This window comes from Sinohyriopsis cumingii, chromosome 8 (genome assembly GCF_028554795.1).
Source record: "Sinohyriopsis cumingii isolate HCF-2022 chromosome 8, ASM2855479v2, whole genome shotgun sequence".
Taxonomy (NCBI): Eukaryota; Metazoa; Mollusca; class Bivalvia; order Unionida; family Unionidae; genus Sinohyriopsis; species Sinohyriopsis cumingii.
The window spans coordinates 102791130-102818607 of record NC_142968.1 but is presented as its reverse complement, the minus strand read 5'-3'; the positions used below and the strand labels follow the sequence as shown (position 1 = coordinate 102818607).

General features: G+C 42.4%; 1 protein-coding gene across 3 annotated transcripts in view; it reads right to left on the bottom strand.

Annotated features, from left to right (window-relative positions):
- The window catches only part of LOC149794266 (uncharacterized), a 90406-nt gene that overhangs the window by 42328 nt on the left and 20600 nt on the right, over window positions 1–27478 (bottom strand). For 2 of the 3 annotated variants that reach the window (XM_089968406.1, XM_089968405.1), the window contains exon 2: window positions 3178–3725. In XM_089968406.1, the coding sequence (XP_089824532.1) occupies window positions 3178–3676 (499 nt within the window). In that variant the 5' untranslated portion in view covers window positions 3677–3725. Of the gene's footprint in view, window positions 1–3177; window positions 3726–3915; window positions 3976–27478 lie in introns of those variants that run through there. The other variant, XM_089968408.1, reaches the window with a different exon arrangement.

Below are 27478 nucleotides of genomic sequence, written 5' to 3'. Positions count from 1 at the left end.
GCGATAATACTAACCTATACTTAGATTTCCTCACAGACATCGTTGACCACTACAATCATATCTGGCATCGAAGCATTCGAATGACTCCAGCAGAAGCCTTCTCCAAAAACCAAAAACAACAGGTCGCAAGGCCTTGCTTTTTAGATCCAAATTCAAAATAGGGGATCGCGTCAGAATCAGCAGGCGAAAATCCGCCTTCGAAAAAGGATACACTCCAAACTGGAAGGAAGAAGTCTTCGTCGTCGATACCGTTCAAAAAAACATTCCCATTATATACACCCTGCACGATTCCTCGGGAGAATACATCCAATGGTCTTGTTACGAACCGGAATTACAACCACAAAAAAACAAGCCAGGACGTCTTCAGAGTTGAAAAAGTCATCTCTACCTAAGGGAAAAAATCACTCATCAAATGGTTTGGCTATCCTGAACAATTCAACTGGTGAATTCCCACCGCTTCCTTAACTACGATAACACCTCCGAAATAATCTTATCGTACTCCTCCATCAAGCTCTATCCAGAGGCAGTCTTACAATTCTGTGCATGCTCGTCAAGAACCATCTTCTCAGAGATATGCTTAAACACATACTCAAATTTTATAAATTTCTCAAGATACACCAGCTGCACTTGAGTCACCTTATTCAAACAGTAATAAAACTCATTTCGCTGGGGCTCTGAAATGAAAACTCTTCAATTTATTCCTGATGTAATAGTCCTTAATGTAGCGCTGAACTGGACGCTGATGACCGACCACGTTTCACCCACTCCTCTTCTGCCTCATCTTCACTCTCTTCACAACAAATCATCAACCATACCTGAGACTCCTCACTTAATTCCCTCTCTGGATCAAAGCTCTTCTCACTCACACCCAACTTCTCTGCACTCCAGGGATAACATAGAAGAGACATATTCGTTATAGTACAAAGCAAATCTCTAATACATTGAGCCAGAACACCCCTTCGAGCGCAGGTGATGAAAAGTGAGCCAGAACCTCCTTCAAGCACAGGTGAGCCAGAACCCTCATAACACAGTAGTAGAGTTATGTGAGGGTTCTCACTCACCTAGACCACGCAGTGGGATAGTTGAACCAGAACCCCATTTTTCTCTATTACTGTAAACATAGTAGAATGAAATAAATAATGTATATAAATCGATGGTGATCGGGGAACTGTGTGGACCACCGTCTGTGGGTGTGTTAGGGACTTTCATCATTGTCAACGTTTCCAGATGTCTAGAATGTAGACATTCGAAATGCTTTCTTGTTATCTCATATTGGCCATTTTATTTCTTGATTTTTAAAGATATAATTGTCTTGATACATAAAATATGAACTATCGTTATTCCTTCTAATGTACAATTATGATATCTGCATAGCTCCGCGAATTTTCAGGTGTCATTAAATGTACCTAAAAGTAACCAATTCGTTTCGCACACGAAACATTTCAAAGCACGATAGTTATCCCCACCTTACCGATATAGAGAATAACACGTCTTGTTAAAGACATAGTAAAACAGGGTGCTCTGTTTACATAGCATTTGTTATGCCGCCATGACTTGTGGAAGAGTTGATTTATTTATTAAGTAGTAACCAGCTTTCACATTCGGCTATATTTGCCACAATGTGGTTGCTTCCCTTTCATTCGTCGCGGTATCAAATATGAACTCGTCCATTACTCAGGACGAACAAGGCGGATTACATGTACACACCAGTTTTTTCAGCATGTATCGAATAAATGGTGTTGCGCTGTATGTTAATATGAATTTTAGCCACATTTCTAGACGGTGATATGAAAATTCAGTGAGAATTTAGCTATGCGCAAGTAAGGTGGGGATAACTATTGTGCTTTGAAAATAATATTAGACCCGAAAATCAAGAGGTCTTCTTTTTTTTTCTAATATACTCTGTGTCAAAATGAATACGTGTTGTATGTAATTATTGGTTTTTATGTCAAGTAAAACACCAATTTTGACATTATTACCATTTTAGCGCATTTTTTTAATGTGAGTAAAGGCGCGGAGAAATATTTAAATTACATTTATCCTCTTGTTATGCCAAATACGCTCTACACAAAAATGTTTAGAAAGAACAACGATTTTACCATTTTTGTAAAAAATATTTTTGAAAATTTTAGGTTCTGTGCGTTGTTTGAAACTAAATTTTGAATTAAGTGGGTCAGGCATGTACCCCAAACCGGAAAATACATTGCCATCACGATGGAAGTTGTACATGTGCGCAGTGACGTCATTCAACAAGCTCCAAAATGTTACACTGCAAATGTATGTCAATTTTTGTTTAAATCGACGCGCCATATAACAAATTCGTAACTTTTCAAACACCACATATGTGATTTTAATGGGATGATCAGTAGCTTACAAGGTATAAGCTTATGGACTGCTACTTTGTCGATTTTCAGGGCCAACGTTCCTTATTATAAATACGAGCTTTTAACCCTTCGCCAGCTTGACGAAGTATCTTCGGATATAGTCTACATTTTTATTTAATACTCAGTGTTTAAGAAACATATGCGTGAAATTGAAACAATGGATAGTAGCACGTATTTTGCATTTTTGATTCACCCGGATTGTGCTTCTGCTTTGGAGTAAATCAAATCGATGTGAATCCTTATACACAATCAGAAACAATTTACTAAGGAATTACTGTACATATGCAAAAAGTCTGAATACGTGTTTTAAATGTCTTTTTTTATTTACTTTTATTCGTTTATCAATACCTTAACATTTATTTATTGTAAGGTGATATCAAAGAAATGTTTCCATTTTTTACATTTTTGCAGAAAATAGTTGATCGACAAAAGTAGGAATCGTTTGACAACCGATTAGTTTTAGATTTCAATTTTTTGACAGCTCCTTGCGTAATATCTTATGGAATAGGGAGAAAATATATTAAAAAATGTAATAATGAGACCATGATAAATCCCAAAAAGTTATTATTACTCCTTGAAAATGCATTTTTCAAAATACCTTGAGCATAGCTGTGCGAAACAAACTATATTACTTTAACAAGCACAATGATAGAGGTGCATAAAATAAGTAAACAATAATGATGACAATGGTTAGAAATCATTACGTTCTCGTTTTTCAAGATTATTTTAAATCCTAGAGTTGTTTATAAAAGTACAAAGAGCAGAGAATAGACTTGTAAATTTCATAACCTACCAGTAGCAAATCCTAATATTACATCTAGCACACCATCTTTGTTGACATCTACTAATCGGAAAGCAGCCTCCGTGAGTAGTTTTGGAAAACCTTTCACCCATACATCCTCTACTTGTATACTATCGCATCCGATGATATCCAAATACTCTTCCTTTAAAGAGTGAGTTAATATTTGTGATCCGGGTGTTGTGTAACGTGGATTGTTCACATAGTAGACAACTAATCCCATGAGAGATCCAAGAGATGTAACTAGAAAAAAGAAACATAAAACTGCTTTGCAAATGGGTTTACAGCTAGAGTCTGATCCCCGCCCTCGAATCCTCGATCTTTGTTTGGAATACATGAGAGGTTCAGCGGACCCGTTTTCAATACGCTGGTCCTCGACAAACACCTCCTCTTCATCTGAATATTCATTTTCCCAGTCCTCGGATTTTTCAAAATCATCCGGTATGTATCCATTTTTCTTCCCTCTTTTACTGAAAAGCACTTTAGTTTCCATGGGGACTAAATACGTCGTGTAGTTCTCTACCAGTTCTACCTATCGTCCTCTGCAAAAGAAAAACTATTTCTCCAATTAATGCTATAGAACAGCGATTCGTTCATGAAAAACGTACATTACTCGAAAGCATTAACAAATTTAAGAGAAAAAGTTTTTTCTTAACAATTTTAGAATATTCAATAAAATTTCCTGTTTTCTTATTATTGCAGTTTAAAGCCTTGTTAACAAATTGAAAATACCCTTTAACTTGAGTCGTAATACTCGCAAATTCTCTGCTGACGGGAAGTTCTGTATAGTTTAAAAACCAACAACAAACAGACAACTAATGTTATGCGTTGGCTTAAAACAAGCAAAAGAATGTACATGGGCAAAGGGGATGTGTGTACACATTTGTCTTCTGAAACATGAGCATACTGATACGACAATCTAAAGTAACTGAATAGAAAAAAAAAACAAAAGATGCAAGCAAATTTCTTTTACAAAATATGTAAATAACAGGACGAAAAATGCAAAGTGATGCATTGAACGTGTTAAAACAGTCACAAATAGATAAACACGCAGATAAACATATTGACTTGTAGCGAAGAAACAAAGAACATCGTTCTGAAAATTGCCGTGGAAACAATGAATCGGCGTCTTATTATCTTCGCCTTACATGGACACCATAAAGGCGTACACTTATTTTGATTCTGAAAGCTCTTGCAATAGACAGAAATCCCACAGTTGCCTGCTTTTTATAGAGTGCCTACTTTGTTTTCGTTATGTGTGAATACTACCTATAAATATGCACTAGTAAATACGTTGTTTAGTTTGGAAGCCCTTGAGACCAGAAGAAGAAAAAAAAGTATTTGAAAACTACAAGAGGACAAATTTTGAAACCAGCTTGATATAAATCGGTCGATTACAAGGGCTAAAATCCTTGCTTGAATCGAACGATCAGTTGCAGAAACCTTTTTTCCCCCTTTCATGATTGTGAACCTGATTGTCTTTCAAATGTATTTATCCCGTTGAAAGTATATGTGATTTAGAAACGTAAACTGGTTGTCTGCCTACTTGCGTATATATATATATATATATATATATATATATATATATATATATATATATATATATATATATATATATATATATATATATATATATATATATATATATATAGTATATTGGGCCGATGTACGGACAATGAAAAAATACGGATGTGGATACGTTTGTATGGATAGCATATTTGGAGTTTGTCAAGAAAGTAGGGTAAAGAATAAGAAGTTGATGGCGAGAAAAAGAAGAAATTAAAAGTTAAAAGAACAAGAATAAAACTAAAGGCCCTTTTCAGGGCCACACATATGCCTCGAAAAGATATTTATTCTCTTTGCCTATAAAAAAAAAAAAATCCCGGTCTCGTAGGGACTTTCATCACAGGACAGGGTGGTTGGCGGAGGCGGGTAAATTTATAGTGACAGGGGAATGTTCCGGGTCCCGTAAGGACTTTCCTCGCTGGACAGAGTGGTTGGCGGGTAGCGGGTAAATTTATAGCGACATGGGAATCTTCAGGGACCCGTGGGGACTTCTGTTGCTGGACAGTTCAGGCTTCCTGTTTCCGTTACAGTGGGTTTGAAGGTGATTTTCCTTCCTAGGGATTGTCAGTAGTGAAGTGGGGCACTATAGGGTCTATGGGAATTAGCATTAAAAACACCCCTGGGTCGATATAGGGTCTATGTAAATTTAACATGGAGAAAAATCGTGGGTCGATATAGGGTCTATGGGAATTAGCATTACAGACTTAACCTGGGTCTGTATAGGGTCTATGTAAATTTAACATGGACAAAAAAACCCTGGGTCTGTATCGGGTCTATGTAAAATTGAAACAGGGAGGCTCTCTATTTTTTAAAAAAAAAATAAAATAAAAAAAGGGGTAGGCAATGGTAAGGCTATCTCTTTTCGAGATATATGGCTGGCCCTGAAAAGGGCCTTTGGGTTTTTTCTTCTTCTTCTTCTTTTAACTTCTTAACTTCTTCCACCATCCTCTTATTTTGTCCATCATTCCTTTCTTCTTTTTCTTTTCTGTTTCCGGCAACCAGTCCGGGTGGCCCATGGTCCGGAACTTCTCTTGGATTTTCATCCAGTTTGTGTTCAGTTTTTCGAATTCATCCCTTTTTTTTCTATTTTCTTCTTCTTTTCTTTCCTTGGACCACTTTTCTTTGATCTTCTTGACCTCTTCGGTCAGCACATTCCTCATTAGTTCTTCAGCTTTCTTAAGTTTTTCTAACCCCCATTTCGCGAAACACCAATCTGTCCATTCTACAATGTCTTCTAGAAAGCACCTTGCACTCGTCACATGATCTATCGCTTCTTTTAACTTACCCACTTTGACATACGGTGGGTTAATTAAACCTCTGATTCTCTTCTCCTCATCCTCTATCATTTCTTTTACAGTATTTACGGATAAGTGGAGGCTGGTTACTTGTCTTGAGACGAAGTCTTTTGTCACTGCATACCTCCATTCCTGTTCAACCCTTTCTACTACACTCAATCCATCCACCATCCAATACCAACTTCCCATAAGATCATTGTATAAAGCTGAAGCTGCTGGCATCTTCTTGTTTACTTATTCCGTAGAATGGGCTCCAATGACCAACACTGTTAGTTTTATACTGAAAGCGCGTACGTGAAGGAAAACATCCCCCTAAAACGTAAAATAGATCTTACCTAGATCATGACTAACATCGCGCGTACGTGAAGGAAAACATCCCCTTACTTTCTCATTTCATATAATATAAACCTCAACTATACTCTCTACATACGCTAAGAATCAATAAATAAACCCATAATCTACTATTCACACAAACTTACTTCATCATTTACAAACAAAAACACACAAACTTACTTCAACATTTACAAACACAAACACACAAACTTACTTCAACATTTACAAACACAAACACACAATCACATACACTTCCACTATTAATAAAGAGTTAGTGTTTATATTCACACTACTCTACCTACACACATTGGCAAATCGATCGTTATTTCTTTTCTAGAGTATTGGGTAGCCCTGAAAAGGGCTGTTTTGTTTGGAACTTCATGGACACCTGGTTAATGGTGGCACCTTCCAGGCCTGGCGCCACATACACATCTTATCCCCCAGTTACTTTTTACCTTTTGGGGGGAGAGAGCAGAGGCAGGATATGTCGCTTCAGAATCCCAATTTTCGCTCTCTGGGATTTTGAAATTTCTTCTCTCCTTTTCCTCCTCCTCTTCTTTGTTTCTTCTTTCCTCTTTATATCTTCTTTCTTCTTCTTCTTTATATCTTCTCTCCTCCTCTTCTTTGTTTCTTCTTTCCTCCTCTCTTATCCTTCCCTCCTCGACAATGGCTTCCGCGGCCAGTTCATTTAATATGCGCCTGGCATATTCCAGATGCACATGAAGCTCCAACAGTTTCTCAAGTCTCGTGTTCATTTTTTGGTGTTGATCAATCAACAAGGGTAGCTGGACTGCCGAACGAGCTTCAATTTATACTGAAAGCGCGGACGTGATGGAAAACATCCCCTAATAACATAAAATTCATCTTACCTAGATCATGACCACAAAAAAAAAACAACAACGCGCGGACCTAAAAGAAACACTCACTCACTTTTTATTCTACCCATTACTATTTTAAAATTTTTTATAAATCACTTCAATAGACTATCCACATACTCAAATCAATCCAATCTAACCCCAAATATACACCTCAAACACTAAGAAAAGATATCATTTTAATCTACTATCCTCACCAACTTACGTTAGCTCTTACTAACACAAACACACCAACACATACCCTCACATTTTTTTATAAAAGAGTTAGTGTTTATTTTCACACTACTCTACCTACACACATTGGCAAATGGATCGTTATTTCTTTTCTAGAGTATTGGGTAGCCCTGAAAAGGGCTGTTTTTTTTTGTTTGCTATGGCATTCTTTTTAGTTTCTAAGAATGCGATGTCCTCTGAGGATAGACTTTCTGGCGATAGGTCTGCTTCTTCGGAAAGAGAAGAAGAACTCTTTAGTGTCGATACGACAATCGACAAAGCCTCTGTCAGCTTCAGGTTGCTGCTGCTGCTGTTGCTGCTGCTGTTGCTGCTGTCTCTGAAGTCTGTACTTCTCTGTCCATTCTTCTTTTTCCCTGTTCATTTCTTCTCTGAAGAGCTCTTCTATCAGGTCTTCAGTGATTTTTAACATTCTCACATTCTCTATTTCTTCTGGCTTCGGTATCAGACTGTGTCTTACCCTATGCAAATTCACGTAGGCTTCGTTGAGTTTAGCTAGTTTGGAGCACATCTTCTTAAGAGGATGAGTCGACAATGGATGGTTAGACTGGGAACAAACCGGTTTTTAAAGTCAAAGCGCGGACGTGAAGGAAAACATCCCCACACGGTTTTCTAGTCGCAACGTTTAGTGAGTGTCATGAGAGGGATAGTAAGAAATGAAAGAGCATCAATCCAACATTCTTATAGCTAAACAAAAGACAAAGACATTTTTTTTCAAAACACAACATTTTTTATTCAAAAATCACTTAACACTAAACAACAACTCTAACATTTTTAACAATAATCCAACACTATAACATCAAACAATGTTTTCAAATCACAAACATTTTTATCTCAATGGATAATCTACTTTAAACAGGGCTGACAACGTTGTGAATGAAATTGTGATTTCCACTGTTGGAAATCATTAGGCCATTGATGGACACTACGTTTCCTAGCTTGAGACAAAAGATAAGCATAATGGTCACAAAACCATCGATCTACTTTCACATCGTTTCTAGCAGAAGAACGAGGATCGAAATGAGTCACTAAATGTTCTAAGGAATAGCCCAGGCTGCGATGATGCAGAAAATACACACAGTACTGTCCACACACCAAGGAATCTGTGCCTTGTAATTTCACATTATTGAATCGGGTGGTTTGAGCATTTCTTCTCATAAAGTCGATGATATCGTCTTCCAAAGGGGGCAATCCGTACGAATCGAAATATTCCACACATCCTTCTTGAGGAAAGTAGACGGCTACCCAGTGGGTTCCTGGGAGATGACTGTCGTCCGTGTTGATCACGTAAGCTTGATGGTCTTTAGGTTTGCGATGAGGGAGTTCATCTTTAGCACAGACGACAGGATTCCAAGAAGCCGTATACGAACTGTGGTTCAAAAGGTAATAAAGTTCCCAGGTATCCATTTGTGTTGTTTTCTTCTTCACAGGTAATAATAAGTCGTCAATTCGATCCTGACTTTTTGCTTGAAAATGTCTGACGAATAAACGGTTATTCGTTCTGTTTCCTCACTCTGATTTAGGAGAGCTTCGATACGATGGATCTCTTGAGTGGTTAATGGTGGACAAGAATGTTCACGCAAGTCTTTATACCACTGGTGCAACACGTCTTTGTTTGAGATGAGACTCCAAGCTTCGTCCAGGTACTCGTCCAATTTTTCTTCTTGACTTAACATTAGGCATTTATCGTGTTGAATTTGACTGGGATGATCATTTTGACATCCATAACAATTTTTCTTGATCAATTCCGTCATTTTATCGACCAAGTGTTTGGCAAAACAGGAGACTAAATGGGCTTCTTGTTCTGGCCATCTCGATTTCATCACGATCACTTCTTCTTTTTCCACGGTCTCCTTACATTCCATCTCCAAATTTTCTCCACTAGGTGAAGAGGGATAACAGTCTTCCATGGCTTCTAATAATCTAGAATGACTTCTCTCAAACTGTTGATTTCTATCGTATTGTCAAATTCTGCATACAGGATGACGTTCACTGTCGCTGGCAGTGCATCTGCAAACTGAAGTTCCACACGAATCTGGCCAGATTTTATAGGGTGGAAATGTCCCTCGTCGCTGCCTTGGTCAGGAGTGAAATCGAAAGCCCACAAAGCATAGCCTCCTGCGTAATCGTCGTACGTAATCCCGTGACTGGTGTTGGTTCCTAACTGGCCGGTGGCTTCGTACAGGGACAAGTACGATCTCAAATAATTCTTCTCGGGATCAAATTTAGGCTCGAAAGGTCGGGTACACAAGGTCTTGCCATCGCGACTGACTTCAATCTTGGACACTTTGTAATGTTGAAACTCAAAAGGATTTTCATTGTAGGCTCCATTGAAAGCTGAATTCCTGACGATACCAACAATCAAACGCTTGGGTAACTGTCCTTGGAACAGATGATCTTCGATCATGGATCGCTGTCCAGTGGGAATGGTGAACGTTTTCACTTCCACGCGTCGGATCGGATACTTGGCGGTCGTTCTGCTCAACGTCTGAGTGATGTCGTTACCTACTTTAGGTAACACTTCCACACGACGCACGTAAAGTCTGGCTTCTTGGATGATGGTTTTGTAAGTGGCCTCATGAGACATCAAATGGAAAGCAGCACTACTGCGATTCAATCTCAGACGGACATCTACCCCGTTGAGCAAATACTTTTCTTGTAACCACATGTCCAAATGCAAACGATCCATCAGTTCTAAACTTTTCCCTTCCTTAATTTTAGTTCTACGTGTGTTAAACCCCACATTGTGAGGATTGTCATCTGCTGTCAGGGCTGTGTCGCTAAACGTGCCTACACCTGCCGTGTCAGGTTTCCATACCACGCAAGCATCCAGATGAGTATTCTTGGCTTCTTTTCCGTACGTCAAGAGATTTTCCAAGTAGGCACGATATGGGTAAGTATCCATGCTGCTGCTGACCAGTTTGTTATTCAAGTACAAGTCCACTTCGCTGAACAAGGAATGCATGAAATTGTTGACGGGCGCTACCCTATCATTGGCTCCAGGATTGGTGTTGTCAGTTTTGATCACTTTGACTTTCAAATACAGGTAACTGCTATTCAGATCGATGTAATCTTCGGGCTGTCCTTTGATTTCGAACTCGATAGGAGCGGAATCCGTCAAAGAGGAGACGGGATGAAATTCCACCCACTGGGATTCTTGTATCGTCATCATGGTGGGGGGCATGGCAAACATATCCAGTTCCGTCTTGGAACAAGCACATGACTCTCGGTGCATCATTTTTTTCTGTGTCTCAATAATCGAAAACGTCTAAGTCTCGAACGGTTCTTCTTTTCTTGGCCTTTCTAGCTTGAAGTCTGGTGAAAGGGTGTTTTCTGCGTCGTCTCTTTCTGCCTTGTCCTTGCTGAATGCCTGACTCGGTAGCGTGCAGGGCATTTATAGGTGTCTCTCGTCGACCCAAAAGGTCTTTGCCCGTTTGCAGCAAGACATTTTTGCCTGCCCTCATGAAGGCTTCTTTAGGGTTTTGTTTGTCGATGATGACATTTTGGAGAAATTCTTTGCCTTGTGTCAGTGCCGCATCTTTCAAGGCGTGCAATCCGCGTGTCACCATCGGTTTCAACACTGGGGCCACCGAACGAAAGGCCGATTTTAACATGTCTCCTAAACCGTGTCCTCGCTGTCGAGCCACCCCTCGGTACACTGGATACATGACTTACTTACGAGTCGTGAGAGAACCGTTTTCGAAAATGGAGTTTCACCGTGACTTTTCCTTTGGTGAATGGAATATCTTGTCCCAAATCTCCTTTTATAGTAATGTTGACTGTGTCCAAATACGACTTGCTGACAGGCAAATAGTGAGGATGGACAAATTCACGGTGGACGTGGTAAGTGTTTCCACCTTCCTCGTCAGCGTTTGCGGCAGAATCCACTTTGAAAGGAATGACACGCAGTAACGGTACGGAGGTGTGTCCCACCACGTTGTACTCCACCACATCGGAGTACACGAACATCAAATTCAGTCCTTGGTTCAGTTCTACCGGGGTACGAAAATACTTGGCAAAAGAATCGTTGTCAGAAATGACTGGTAATTCACCTTTTTCTTTTTCTACTTTCTTCCTTAGCTCCATGTCACCGCCCAACATGTCAAACAATTCATGACAAAATAAGAAAGACATGATTTTATCCCCCTCAGGAAATTTCATCAGGAAGCGACGAGCTGTTTTGTGGTACTCCAGGGTGACACTTTTTTTGACACTTTCCAAAGCTTTCAGAAACACACCATTAAACCTGGTGGCTATGGTGTTGACCAAATGTTGACCACTAAAATAATAGCCTGGGGGGAATGAACAAGTGATAGTCGGTCCACTTTGGATTTGGTGTACGGGTTTTCTTGTCATATTTGCTATGGGTATCCATCCACTGTTGCATTTGCTCGTCATGAACTTCCACATCAAAAAAATTTTGATTGGGAAGGACATTGAGGACTTGGGTCGGGTGAATCATTTCTACTAAAGCCACTTCCCAATGGGCTTCGTGATCTAAGGGGATGGCCTGAGGTAATTTGGCCGTGTAACAGCACAACGTGTTGTGGGGTAACACCTCCATGGAACTGTCACTGGGTAAGGTTAAGTAAAATTGGTTTTGGTGACTCATAATTCCAGAGTTCTGTGGCTGTCCGAGGGGTTAGTGGACGTCAGAGGCGTGTCTCCTCCCAAAATGGGGTTCTGGTTGTTATTGGAGTGGTGACTGGCACTGGCACTGGACACAACGTTCCCGTTCGAGGAGAATTTCAGGGAGGGATTGGGAAGCAGGTAACCGATGCAACTGCTCAATAAAATGGTCCACAATTGTTTGTCTCCTTGTTGCAAACTCAAATTGGCAATGGCTGCCCCGATGACACAATACACCACGAAGATTTGGCAGAAAAAGACGATTTGCGTTTTAGGCACACGTTCTCCACACCACACCCACAAGGGTTGTTTTTGTAAATCTTGCACAGAAGAACTAGGGGAAGGAGGAGTGGTCGACGTAGCTGCGTCTGCTGTGTGAAAGGGCATGATGGTCACTTCTTTTTATAGTCGATGACTTGCGAAGCGTCGATCCAAGAATCAAAACTGGGTGGATATCCTTTCCAACGTACTTTGACTTCTTTGACACGTCGTTTGCCCACTTTACGGGTTCTGCGTTCGAGAATGCTTTCGATGTCGTACACGTCGTCTTCTTTTTTGGTGACACGTTGTAACTCGGGCAAATAAAACGTTCCTTTGAGTACTTCTCCGTTCATGTCTTCCAATTTATAGACGGTAGGATGACGGCCATGCACTCGTCCAGTGACGCGAAACAATTCGGTCGTCCAGTTAGGTAAGTAACCTTTGTCGAAAGTGCGTTTGGTTTTGCCAATGCGCACCCAATCTCCTACGGTCAACTCTCCACTTTTCTTAGGGACATCCCTCGTCGGGGACGTACCGAACAGGCGCTCAAACACCAACACTTCGTTCTCGGGGGTCACGTCTTGCGGGGCACGTCCGATGCTTCGATGGTAAGATTGGTTGTACGCTTGCACCAGGTGCGGTAAGATGTCGATGTACTTCAGAGTGTGGTGATGCGTAAAATATTTCCACATGCGTTCTTTCAAAGTGCGTTGAAAACGTTCCACGATGCTGGCTTTGGTTTCGGGATTCTCGGTGGTAAAAAAATGAATGTCACGTTTCTTTAATTCTTTTTGGAAAGCTTGGTTCAGAAATTCGGTGCCTTTGTCCGTTTGCCATCGAAGAGGGTGACGACCGCTTTGTTTCAACACCCGTTGCAGGGCTCGCACTAACTCGCTGCTCGATTTGGAAGTCAAGGGCACGACCCAAGCAAATTTGGAAAAGACGTCGATGACACAGAACAAATATTTGTAACCACGATTGTAGCTGGCCAAATGAGAGACATCGGCTAAATCGGCTTGCCATTGATGATCGATGCCTTCCACTCGGGTGCGACTTCTGGCAAACTTGCGTCGAATGGGTTTGTGTAAAGTGTAGGTAGCTTGTTCTTGTAACCATCGTTGCACTTGAGGTAAACGGAGACTTTTCAGTCGCGTTTTGGCAGCACGATACAATTTTTGAACTCCTGCATAACCTGCAGGATGCGAGGGATCGTAGTAAATGCTGGCTAAGACTTTTTCCATTTTTGTGTTGGTGTGTTAATAAGTCACCCACTCTTCGGTGATGCTACTTTGGGTGGGTCGAAAGGGTGGTTTGGAAACGGATTTACGTGTCCGATGGGCTACGGGAGTAGAAGTCGAAGGTAGTGGAGGTGGCAATGGAATGGCTTTGGTTTTCTTTTCTTTTTTCGCTTCTGGTTTCCCTTCTTTCTTTTTCACTTCTATCGAAGGAGGCGTGGACATCATCTTTTTAACCCAAGCTTTCATTTCTTCTCGTTGGGGTGTGGGGGACGGGGTCAACAAGGATGCTGCAATCTTACTCGAAATGGGAGCTGCTGACGGTGTTTGAAACACTTCGCGCATCTCTTCTTCCTCAGGTCTTTGTGGGGTAGCATCTCTGGTGACCCTTGGGGATGGAAGTGGTGGTGGTGGTGGTAATGATGATGGTGCTGGACTTTTCATCAAGGTCTTAAAATCTTTTAGAGTGGGTAAAGCTGTTTCGTCTAAAGCTTTCTGGTGAAAGAGTTGCAGTCTTTGCAAGAGTTGACCGTACTTTTGCGATTTTTCTGTTTCGGACAAATCTTGGCGATCCATCAAGGATTGCAATTCGTGTTGTAACTGGGACATCTCGCTCAAATTGGGATTGGGAGGTAAATGCGGGGTGCGTTGTTCTTGCCACCGATGGTATTCCATCCATCGTTTGTAAGGCACTAAAGCTAGTTTTCGTCCTTCCATGGGGTTGTCAGGGGTCGATTCTGAGATCTTGGGACTTTCGAGGGCCTTTTTATCTTGCTCCCACCAGTCCTCCCAACATGGTTCCCAAGACTCCTTTCAGTATGGGGCCTAGCAAGAGAGGCAAAATGCCTCCACGTTGGACCAACATCTTCTTTTTTTGACGAATGGGAATTTTCTTTTGAACCATTTGGCGAAGAACGTGACGATGTTTTCCTAAGCATTGTTTCTGGTGTTTGGACAAAGGGATCGTGCCTTTCAAAACGTTCAAACAACATTCGCACACGGTATCGATGACCTCTTTGGAGGCCGTTTGAATGAGTTTTTTTCGTAGGGGTGGAGAAGCTTTGGACAGGACAGATAACAGGTCCCCATGTTTGGCTAAACGTGGTGGCAGTCCTTTCCTTTTCTTTCCTTGGGGTTTTCTGGAGGGTGACATTTTTGCTTGTGGGTTCCGGGACATTCACCGAACAGACACTAACGTCGATGACTTAACGCACACCCTTTTATCTTTTTTTCTGGGACTATCGCTTTGTCATAAAGGTGACAATGTTTTTCCCAAAATCGCCAAGGAATCCTCCCCTTTGTTGACGCCTCCTTTTCTTGGAACGACTGTGTCTTTTCTTAGGGTAACGTCGATGCTTGGCTAAGCGCTTTGTCGGATGACGCGTCTGCCTTTGTCTCTTTCTTTTGTGGCTTCTTGGAGGTGACATCTTTTTTTACAAGTTCACTGATACCCCCGACTTGGTCACAGGTCTTTTTATACTGGAACGCGTCGCCACTGATTGTCTTTACGTTTTATCAGTTTGAGGACAGGCATGACACGTCGTGCAGGGGTACGTAACGGACTAAATCGAGCCAGTTCTTGCTTGGACAAATCCAGTAAACTTTGTAACATGCCCGATCGTTCATGGACTTTGATTTTGGGAGAAGGTACTTTGTGAGCAGCAGCCACTGCCGCTAAATGGGAGGGTCCTGCCACTGGGGAAGTTCTTTTGGGGGTCATCAACGGAGAAGTTCTTGGTGTGATCAACGTCTCCAAGTACTCTTCAGTTCTGGGTGTCATCAACGGAGAAGTGGATGAACGTGAGGATGCCGGAGACGCAGTCACTGCCGTGGCAGGTCGTGGTTTGCGAGTGTAAGGTTGCGTCCTGGCCGAAGTGCCTCTCTTGCGACTAGTTTTCTTCTTCTGTGGACTTTTCTTTTTCTGGGGACTTTTTCTCTGTTTCTTTTTGGGGGGGCTTCTTTTCTTTTTCCGGGGTGGTGTCTGGTAAGAGGAGGGTCCCGCCACTGGAGAAGTTATTCTTCTTGGGGACCTGGTCTTTTTCTTTTTCTTCTTGGGGCTTCGTTGAACTTTTGTCTTGGGGATAACTTTGGGGGCATTAGGATCCCATCTTAAGAGTGAACGAATGATGACCCCTCCTAGAGTATCGCTCCCTCCAGGTTTCAAAATGATTTGTTTTTTGGTTTGAGTGTCGATGCGGGGATCGGCCAGTTGGACCAAAGCGACTTTGTTTCGATCGAAAAAGCGTTGGGTTTGATGAGGAATCTGAATGATTCCTTGGAGTAATTGACGTGCCGTCACCGTAAACCATCGTAAGACTTCTTTGAGACTAGCTTCTAAGACACGAGCTCGTGTTTGTGGATCTTTTTCTCGACTGATGCCATACAAGGCACGAATCAATTTGACGGGAAGATGCGACTGAAGGGACGTCATGTTCACACTGTGTGAGACAGACGAAAAAGGGTCTGAGGTTTTTATAGATTTTTTTCATGGGGAGTGAAATGAAGTCGAGGACGGAGACGTGTACAGGACAGGCCCTCCGTCTTGGCACCAGTGGTGAAACAAGTGGGTACGAAATCGCAAATCCTCGGGAGTGGTAGGTTTCAAATCGACGAGTAAATAGGCGTGTGGCGTTTGAGTGGCATCGTCGTACGCCTGAGTCAGCCAAGGCGTTCCTAACTGTTTGGCTAAGACTTGCACTTGCGATTTATCTCGAGGGCTTTTAAACAAGACCACGTAATGTGCATTGAGACTGATGGTGCGATGGGCTTTACTTTGTTGAAACAAATTTTGGGTGATGTAAACGACACTGGCATTACGGTGATGCCCTTTGCGCGTGAACCACAATTTAATTTCTTCTTCGTCTTCTCCTAACATGTCGTCGAAAATGACCAAATGGGTTTGACGGGAGTCAGAGACGATGCCGTCGTCTTCTTTAGGAATGCCTTCCACAAACACGATGGAATCGCCTTGACTTTCTCGCAAGAGGCTGTACGCCGATTGCCACTCTTTGTAACACCACACGATCCGTTGAGGGGGCCGATCGATCAAATGATGTTTATGTTCGATCAAACGTTTGACGAATTCGGTTTTGCCTGAACCGCTAGGTCCAGCAATGAGCATGTTAAAGGGATGGCGAAGATACAAAGCCTCCCAACTGGCACGATCTAAGTGTTCGTCGATGACTTTGACAGTAGAGGAAGAGGGAGCAGAGACAGCAGAGGTAGCCATGGTGTGAGAAATGTCACTTGTGACACGAAAAAACAAACAAGACAAGAGTTTATATACTTTTTCAGAACACGTTTATTGAATGTTTCAAACATGAATACGAAAGACAAAAATACATAAAAGCCAAAGGCTTAAGTACAAGAATAAAAGGCACATGATAACGATGAACGTGGAATAAACACAAGTGTCTGTACAACATGTTTTGGGTAATGTTCTAACCAGTTCTATAGTAGGGGGTAAGGTCACACAAGTGTCCTCCCGAAAGGGTCTTTCAGGTCTGTCCACGACAGTCCTGTCCTGGGTGACGGGTTCTTCTGGCACCGTCACTAACACGGGTTGAAAAGTAACTTTTTTCCTTGAACAACTCTCGTGCATACTGGGCCACTTCTTGGGTCCAAGCCTCAAAATCCCATTCTTTCCAGGCACGGACATCTGTCCAATGGGGATGTAAGTCACAAGCTACACACACATCGTCATACACGTCTTGGGTAGCTAAAAGTTGACGAATCTTTTTTTCCTGTTGAGGTCGAGAAGTATCCAGATGAAAACGCAAGGCTTTGAGCAAAAGGAGTTTTTCGTGACCATTTAAGGCCATTGAGGTGGTAAGTACTGATCGTAAAGAGTCCACAAAGAATCGGCTGGTAAACGAAATCCCAAAAAACAAGTCACTCAGACACACACCACTTGTCGTCCCAAATTGAATGGATACAGTTCTTGTAATAATCGATGGTAATGATCCACGGTTTGAATATGGTCATTGAGTTCCTTCCACGGAATCTGTTGGATGACATGTGACATAAACCGTGGCATGGCAGCCTGTTTTTATATTCTCTTTGTTTCGGAAACAATACACGTACTTTCTAGCCAGAGATCTTCGTTCTCCAGTAGGGAATCTAAATCTTGCATACTGTAACCGAAACGTCAGAGTTCGTTTAGGTGTTTCCTCTTCCGCTAAGTAGATTCCACGTAACAAATGTTGGTAATCCTTTAACTTGTCTTCCTCAATGTATTGCTGTAGGTGAATCTCGAAGTAACCAAAATCATGAACATGTCGATCATTAGCGACCTCAAAGTTTTGAACAAGGTCTGACCACTGAAACAATTTCTGACGAATCAGTTCTCTTATACCATTCAGGTACCAGTGGTTAAAGATCTGGTGACGTAACGGATGCAATTGTTCTTTACGTTTGACTTGTATTTTGACCAGCTCTCGGTAAATCCTTTCTCTCAACTCCACAGGCAAAGCACGAATGTTCTCTTGTAAAGTATCCATGAATAGGTCATACTAAATCCTCTTTGGTCTGACACAAGAAATGTACTCTTTGCACAAACATGGTTTCACTTCAGTGTCGAATCTAAATCGTTCCACCACTAATCTACACATTACAATTCGTTCAGAAGTTTCCTCTTTCACTAAGTTGACATTGCGTGAACGATGTTGGTAATTCGTTAACTCTTCCTCTGGAATTCGATGCAGTACGTTTACAATGTAGTAGATAGAATCGTCCATACCAAACCATTCCTTTTTATAACCAGGAGGTCGTTGATCAATGTCTGTCCGATGGAACACTTTCAACTCAATCAGTCCTTGTATAGCCTGAAGGTACCAGTGGTTCAAACACCGGTGACGTAACGGATGCAATTGTTCTTTACGTTTCACTTGTATTTTGACCAGCTCTCGATAAATGCGTTCTCTCAACTCCACAGGCAAAGCACGAATGTTCTCTTGTAAAGTATCCATGAACAGATTATTATGGTAAGAAGTTACTTCAATGTCTCGGTCCCACTAAGGGTAAGTAATGACAATTCGGTGACCATCGAGCATGTTCTACGTAGGCCGAATCTTGCGGTTCCCAGTGGTGAAGTGACACACCGCAACTGAAGCACTTGACTTTATCTCCTTCGCCCAAGTAGGAAAATCCGGCTCTGGCTAATTCTTCGGGGGTCGGTCCTCCCAGATACTTAGGCCATTTTCCTTTGAACGATTGAAGACGATTTTCAAAGTCGCAGTATTCCGACAAACGCACAGGAAACGAATATTCGTCTTTCACAGGTTCGTTTCGATGAGGGTTGGGTGACATGAACAGGAGTTTGCTCAGGGCTGGATGACATCCATAAGGGGGTAGACGTGAAGGTGAACATTCCCCTTTAAAACGAAACTCAGTAAAATGTCCAAGAGGACGAGCGGCATCACTTTCACATCCCACGGGTTTGACACGCACAGCATCACTTTCCATGATAGGGGTAGGAACACTAAAGTTCCCATGATGCTTTACGCCATCGCTCAGGTCACAAGGTACAGCATCGTATCCATCGCAAGGCTCACAATCGCATTCCACTTCCGAAGTCTCACACTTGAATTGTGCCTTTCTAAACAACTTGTTTCGTGTTTCTCTGAAAGTATTCATCTTGTTCGCTCGGTCTTGGTAGTCACAATGAACTATCGATCTTAACCATAGCCCCCTTTTTATACTAGTCGCAATGCAGTCTCCAGCTTGTACATCTTTCCTTTTTTACGTTTTTTATGTCCTGTTCTGGAAGGTACCGTCTCTAAGGTACCGTCAACATTGTACCGTAGTGTGATGGGTGCAAAGGCCATAGAAAGGTAAGGGCAGTGCGGAGACCATCGAGTATGTTCCAGAATAGCTGAATCTTTATAGATACATAGATCCATTCGTAACTTCAGTCCGCAAGCAAAACACTGTACCTCGCATCCCAATCCTGACTCGGGTCCCAAGTAGACAAATCCTGTTCTAGCTAAAACATGCGAAGAAGGTAATCCTTCCCTATCCGTAGGCCATTTCTGAAACGTGTCCAATCGACGGGCACAATCACAATAGTCAGGTAAGAAGACTGGAAAATGGTAGGGTTTGAACTTGGAGTTCTCATCGGGTTTCTCACTCGATTCTTGCTGTGGCGAAGTCATCTTTCTAGTGGGGTAACTATCCTCTTACAACCAATGTTTTATACCAACGTGTCCATACGGTAAGGTGAAATGATTGGGAAGTCGAACTCGCTTCTGGTACACGATTTGATAGACTTTTTCCAGGGGCCGACTGACGATGTGGTGAGTGGGTAAACGTACAATCTTGTTCGGTTGGTGAGTGGTCACTTTAAAGTTTCCATCCTCTCCCGATTGCAAGGCTTCTTTCAATACCCCAAAGTTGACCACACGACTGGTACGATAATTCAGAGTCAGTCCTTTCACTTTGCACGTCGTGTGCACTTCTCCTTGTTTGTCCCTGTATTCGTAGCCGTAATTTTTGGGACCGCCACTGACGAAACTTAGAATCTTGTCGTCGGGATGCTCGTCTGTCCAGGCTCCTAAACGGTCTCCTTCGATGTTAGGGTGATGTTGAATCGGGTGATGGATGTAAATGCAACTGTCCGTGTCAAAGTACAGGACGCGTTCTTCTAACAGTTCTAAAGCTTCGTACAATTTTAAGCGAGCATGAGCTGTCACGTAAGCCGCAATGATGACATTTCCAAAAGGGTCGTCTTGTACAAAGTCCAGATCTTCTTCGTAATTGACCAAGATCAAATTCTCTCGAACGACGCCCACGTGTTTCACGTATTTGGTTTTGTCGTGAATCATCTGGAAGTAGCGGGAAGGTTCTGTCAAATATTCCGTCTTGGGTAAACACGGTCGTTGTGCCATTTTACCCCACAAGCAATTTAACATCACTTTGGCAAACGATCGCCTGCCTTCGTTTTTCTCGATGTGGTCTAAAGTGATGCCTTCTTGTTCGTAGTATTTCTCTTTGAATTGTATTTGGTCTTCGGGAGTGTGACACCAGGAAGGATAGCCGCTGGCTTCTTGCTTCAGTTTCAAAAAGGCATCCACGTAGTCGGCGAAAATGCCTTTCTGAGTAGGGTCACCCTTGTGGTATTGTTGTGTCTTGGGAAAGTGGCAAATTTCGTACACTTCTAACAGTTGGTATCCCATGTCCAGAGCTTTGAACAATTCTACGCTGACCCAGGTTCCCGTCAAGGCCCGTTCTTCCTGGCTGTGATGACAAGGCTGGTCTTGGTTGCACGTTTCGGCACAAGTACGGCACAAGGGAAACATCAGTTTGCCTTGACAATGGTGAGGTAAGACGGGATGGTATAGGTTCGTGGGAGGCAAAACTTTGCACTTGATCAAGCCTTCGTATTGTCGAATGTTTTTCAGGTCGATGTGTTCCGTCAGCAATTGCGGGTGCCCTACAGGAAAGCGACAATATTTGCACACGTAGGGATACAGCGAACACACGTCCAAGTATTTGATTTCTTCTCCTTTCTCTTCGTCGGCTTGGTACAGGTGGCATTGGTCCTTCCTCCGTACAAACTATCCCTCGGGTTCAGCGGGTCCATGAACTGGTAACTTTCCACGAGGCGTTTAAACTCGGGATCGGTTTTCATACGGTGATCGTACTCGTGTTCCCACATTTCCACCACTTGGTATCCTTGCTGTTCTAACTTTAGGCGTCGCTGACAAGTGTCCTGGTACAAGTCTTCCATGGTTCGTTGTAAAAACTGATTTTTAGTGCCACGGTCAGGGTAACAGACGGGACATCCGTGAAATAAGCAACCGTTAAACTCGTACACAATCTTGGGGTTTTCTAAGTCCCAGCCATCGACCGAATACGTTCCGATGGTCTTTTCGCCCCCTCCGTTGCGGGCATGCTGAATCCATTTGTCTTCCTTGTCGCACAAGTAATGTAACCAACGTAGGGCTTTGACCGAGTATTGACGTTTGACAAAGTGGGTCGTTTGAGGACTGATGACAGCCACGGTGTTTTCAGGCATGAATCGTTGTCGATACACTAAGGAACACGCTTTGGCAATGGTGCAAGCTTCTTTCAAAGGATCGACCCCTCCGTGTTCCATGAACAGTTCTCGAAATTTTCCACAGCAACGTCGTAAAATGTCCACGTCGGAACGACAATACTTTAGCATTTCTTCCTGAAAGTCGAAAGGGTCCGAGGCGTGAGCCTGGTACCAAGCGTAGAAAGCTTCTCGTTGTTCGGTACGCATGTTGTCGGGGTCGTAATAGTGAGCCTCAGGCAAATGGGGTAGAACGGCGTGTTGATTGGCTTCCGTATTGAAAAAGTGTGGAAAGTACCCTTTAGCCATTTCTGTCATTCCAAACGTTTTAGGCATTCGACTCAAAGGCATGGCCAAATAGCTCATCGAATCTTTAAACTGTACTTGTCCCACTTGCATGAAAATGATTTTGGCCCCGTTCAAAGTCACTTTAGGACGCTCGGTGCCTTGTTCCATATAGTATCTGAGAAGAAACTGTCCATCGTATCCGGAGAAATTGTGAGCCATCACTGTGGCATGGCGATGACAATCTCCGTAACGTTCGATGTCCTCTTGGCTCCATGTCTTGTCGATGGGGTCTAAAACCCATTGGGCAAAATCGGCTAACGTGTTTGGTCCCCGAAAGATTTTTTCACGCCCTCCGGGAATCTTGCTGCAGTGAGGGCAATGACTGAAGATAGGTTCTTGAATGCACTTCTCGCACGCTCGATGACCCACGCAGAAATTAGGGATGTGAATGCCAGTCTCTTGCATGCATTCGAAATCAAAAAAGATGAAATTGCCTTTCTTCTTGTGACCGTCCTCTTTCTCTGGTGGGGGATGGTATTTTTGCACGTAGCATTCGTGTTCCAAGTCCACGATGTGGTGACAAATGTGACATTTTTTCTTTCCTCGACATACGTGTGCCTTGGCATTGTTGGTACGTATGCCTTGTCCACACGCGGGGCACAATCTCAGCAGTTGACAAGCGCATTTCTTCTGTGAACCTTGCGTCTTCAAATGTTGTTGGTAACAGGTAGGGCTGACAAACGTGCGCAGACAAGTTGAACAAGGCACTGGTTCTTCGCTCAGACAGGGTGGAGAGGCCAAACATCCTGAGCATTTCCATCCACAATGTTTGTGCTGCTCTCGATTATTATAACCATAGTCACATTTCTCACAATAATAAACATATCCCAGGAATCCAGTGATACTGGTAATGGTATCGAAATGGTCATCGTGATGATAAACGTGAATGTATTTTCCGTCCTTAAAATCTTGCCCTCGAAACAACAGAGACCCGCGCACTTCTTGAGGGTGCACTTTCAAAGTGTATCGTGGAGCTAGGGCATCTTGCAATTTTTGCATCTCAGGAATGCCACAGGGTGTGTCTTTGGACATGCCAGCTTGTCGTAACAGGAGTTCTGCTTCACTTCGTTGTTTGGCTCGGTCCGATTGTCGAATGTTCTCCCAGTCTCTTTTCCATTCTGCCGTGTCGTTCTTGTTGACATAGGTTCGTCCCACCACGATGGCACGGGCTAAACACATCTGGTCATGAGGATTGTGAATTTTGACAAGGCTACGCTTAATGCTGCGAAGGTCATTCACCAATAACATCTTTTTGCGTCCGGTCCCTTGAGGAGGAGAGACGTGGGTCATGTCCAATGTGGCTTTTCCATCGGTGATGTCAAACTGGTCATTAGATTGTTGCACGTGTTGAATCTTGTCCATGACTTTGGAAGCGGTCAATTCTGCAGGGGTGCTAAACTCGATCCAAACAGGGGATTTCAAACCGTCGTGTTGTATGGAAAGTCTCAAGCGATCGTCTTCTTTGGGTTGACATTGTCGCTTGAGTGCAGTGAGCAGAGAATCCCACACTCCGGTGATGAACCCTTCTGCTTTCTCTAACGGTACGTCGGACTTGAAGTCTTTAAACTTCACCGTGTATTTGTAAGCCGTGGTTCTAAATTTTCTAGAGGAGCGCTTTTCCGTCTCTCGAATGGAATAGTATTTTTCAGGGTTGACTAAGGGTGGTGAAATTGGTTTAGAGGTTTCAAATTCTGGTTCACTCATGTCCTCTTCAAAATCACTGGCATGAATTTGTGCCAAGATTTCAGCCCTGGTTCGAGGCGATAGATCACGTTTCTGCCTCTTACTTTCTTCTTCTTTCTTCTCGAATGAATTAGATCGTTTCATCTTGAAAGCAAAAAGTCAAATGACTCAAGTTCAAACACCATGAGCTTCTTTATAGTCATAGCAGACCAGCGTATATAAAAGGGTGTGTGTCTTGTCCTTTCACTATTCATTTCACTCTCAAGCCGAGCACAACGATGGAAGAGACTAACCAGATGGAACGTTTCGTCAGAGCTTTGCGAGGGGTCATTAGAAAATTCTCTTCAGACCAGCCTACGGACTACTCTTTTTCCTTTCGAGATAAAAGTCAAGATACTTGCTATATCTGTCAGAAGAAAGGGCATTGGTCTTCAGAGTGTCCAGACCGTCAAAAAAGAACAAAAACAGGGACTAAAAAAGACAAAAGTCAAGATACCTGTTATTATTGTAAAGAAAAAGGACATTGGTCTCCAGATTGCCCAAAAAAGAAACAAGAGGAGTCAGAAGAAAAGAGGGATTCTTCAGAAGAAGAGAGGGATTCTTCGAAAGAAGAGAGGGATTCTTCGAAAGAAGAGAGGGATTCTTTAGAAGAAGAAGAGGAAGAAAAAAGACAATTCTATTTACAGAGGCAAAGAAACAGGAGAAGAAGAAAAGAAGAAGGGAAGAAAATGAGGAAAAGACGGTGAAGAAATTCAAAAAACAGAGAGACTAAACAAGGAGAAAGAAGAAGTCAATGAACTTTTTATTAAAGTGATGTGTTGTGAATTGTGAATTGGATTGTAAAAAATGGAGAAAAGAATAAATGAATGATATAAGGTAAGTGTCTTTGAGTTGTGATTTTAAAATAAGAACGTACACTCACGCACTCATACACAGACACGTACTATAAGGGTAAAATGGGTGGGGTTTATTTTTTTTTTTTTTTTGAGTTATTGGCAAATTGAAATTGTATTTCTTTTCGAGAAATGTGGGTGGCCCTGAAAAGGGCCTTTTTTCTTCATGGTGAAAGGGTGAGTTTAAGCAATCAACTTTAACTGCCTTATGCCTTTGCCACGGCCAAGGCCTACTTCTGGACTGCGTAATGTTGATGATGATGATAATGATTGAGTTGAAATCACTAAGGGTGGTACGGTAGGCTTAGTCACAGGGTTGACGTGTTTAGCTCGGGAAGGTCGTATTCTCTTCGGTCGTGATAAAGAAGTCTGATACATTTGTTTCAGACTTCTTAACTCCGCTAAAATGTCCAACAGTACCGTGACCGTTTGATTTTCACCCTCTTGTTTCTTTGCTGCTACTTCTTCTTGCTGTTGCTGCTGTTGTTTTTTTCTTACCTCTTCTTCTTGTTGCTGTTGCTGTAGGAGAAAAGCCTGTTCCGCTTCCTTTTGTCGTTGTATAAATTTCTCCAATTCTTCTTTCTGTCTCTGTCTAAAATTTTCCACTTGCGGTAATGAAGAAGGTAACGAAGGTTCCGGAACAAATTCTTGCGAGGAGAGAAAATCCACAAAATCCCAATTCACCTCTTCTGAAAGTAAGTCCGGGTTCCCTTGGGCGGTCTCCCCTGTTGGTGCACCCCATTGGATCGTTTTCTGAGTTTCCGTCATGTTGAATCACTGTCGCATAAATTGACTGCACACAAGCGCTAGCGAATCTATATAGACTACGTGACGTCACAGACTGCTCTCTTCAGATTGGATGCGGGCTGACTGAATTCTGTAACGCGTGTTCGGATTGGTGAATGAACTCAATCCGTTTCAATCCTTTCTGTCCCTATAAATAAGCGCAGTTCACTGCATTGATTCACCTATTGTCGGAGCCTCAACATGTGGACAGACGTTGAATCTTCAACCCTTGTGTCAACAATGATGTTCAGGACGGACATGCTCATGTATGTCCGATCCAAGTGGACCGTTGTCCACAGGACCAGCAGCAGCCTGTAGATAAGAAGAGTCTATATAGAGAGACAAGGTTGCCTCAAGAGAACTCTGATGTATGGCCCTGCTGTAAGACGAAGTTTGAGGACAAGAAGATGTCGCAAATGCCCTTTATGTTAAGGGCATATTAACATAAACCAAAGGCCCTTTTCAGGGCCAGCCATATATCTCGAAAAGAGATAGCCTTACCATTGCCTACCCCTTTTTTTATTTTATTTTTTTTTTAAAAAATAGAGACCCTCCCTGTTTCAATTTTACATAGACCCGATACAGACCCAGGGGTTTTTTGTCCATGTTAAATTTACATAGACCCTATACAGACCCAGGGTGATTAATGTTAAATTTACATAGACCCTATACAGACCCAGGTTAAGTCTGTAATGCTAATTCCCATAGACCCTATATCGACCCACGATTTTTCTCCATGTTAAATTTACATAGACCCTATATCGACCCAGGGGTGTTTTTAATGCTAATTCCCATAGACCCTATAGTGCCCCACTTCACTACTATTGTCTTCTCCTGAATATGAGTCAAGGCATACGGTTTATTTATTCAGTCAATATGGGAAAGCAGAGACAGAAGATACTCCGTCAGGTTTGGTCAAGAATTTTCAAAATTTGTAGTTTATGAACTAGCTGAATTTACCCGAAACCCCGCTACCCGCTAAACTATCTGAACTTACTCGCTACCCACTGAACTGGCTGAACTTACCCGCTACCCGCTGGACTAGCTGAACTTCAAGGTCTGCTGTTTGGCTGTATTGAAGGTCATCCCCTTGCAACATTGTTACCAGTCTTCAGTACCGTAACGTCACCTCACCTGTTTCATTCATATTGTCCCTATATAAAAACTTTACTTTCCCTTGTCCGTATACAGTCACAATATTTCCCCATGTTCAATTCCCATTGTCCGTATATCGCCCCAGGGTGTGCTGAAAACCTTGTCGGTATATCTCCGCGGGGTGTTTTGTAATGTATTTTCCCATTGTCTGTATATCGACCCCACTATACGATGTATGTATGTATGTGATGTATGTATGTATGTACTTGAACGTGTTTATGTGTGTGTATGTACCGATACGTCAGCACCATTCTGGCAATATAGTACCGATTAAACGGTGACGGGCTTGTACATTTTCTTACATAGGCTACAGCAATTTTACAGCACACGCATATTCGGGGGTGGGGGCAAATACTCCCTCGCCCCCCCCCCCCCGACGTCCCTGCCGAAAAGGTCTATATTGAATTTTAAATATCTTTAAATATAGAATAATTTTCTGTTATCTAAACCACATTTTTTTAAAGTCAGGCATTTTCTCTGGTGGAACATGATAAAAAAATCTTCACTGAGTTTTATTTACATCAAAAATATATCACTGGGTAGAAGTCGACACACAAAAAAAGAACACGTTCTATTGTCAGTGACTGCCAATGTACGTTGGCAAGATACGATCGCTTCCGGCAGTATGTATTGGTCGGGTATGTGTGTCCTAATCACGAGTTGCACAATGTCACTTCTGCCTCTAGTTCGATATGAGTGAAGTCACTCTCCAATGATAGAGCTCAAGTTCCAAAGACTGCCTGTGAATTTTTTAGTCCACATATGTTGAACCGCATATAGATCATGCAGATTTATGCAATATTTGAATTTAGTAAATGGAATCTTCCAGTCATAAATCAACGACTGCAGGAAGCTTTGATTGATTATCTGCCCCTTCATTTTCCCTACTGCCAGACAGCCGATAGCAAGAACTATTTTTCCACATTTTATGACAGCCAGTTCTGTTTCATTCAGGTTTGACATAATAACAGGT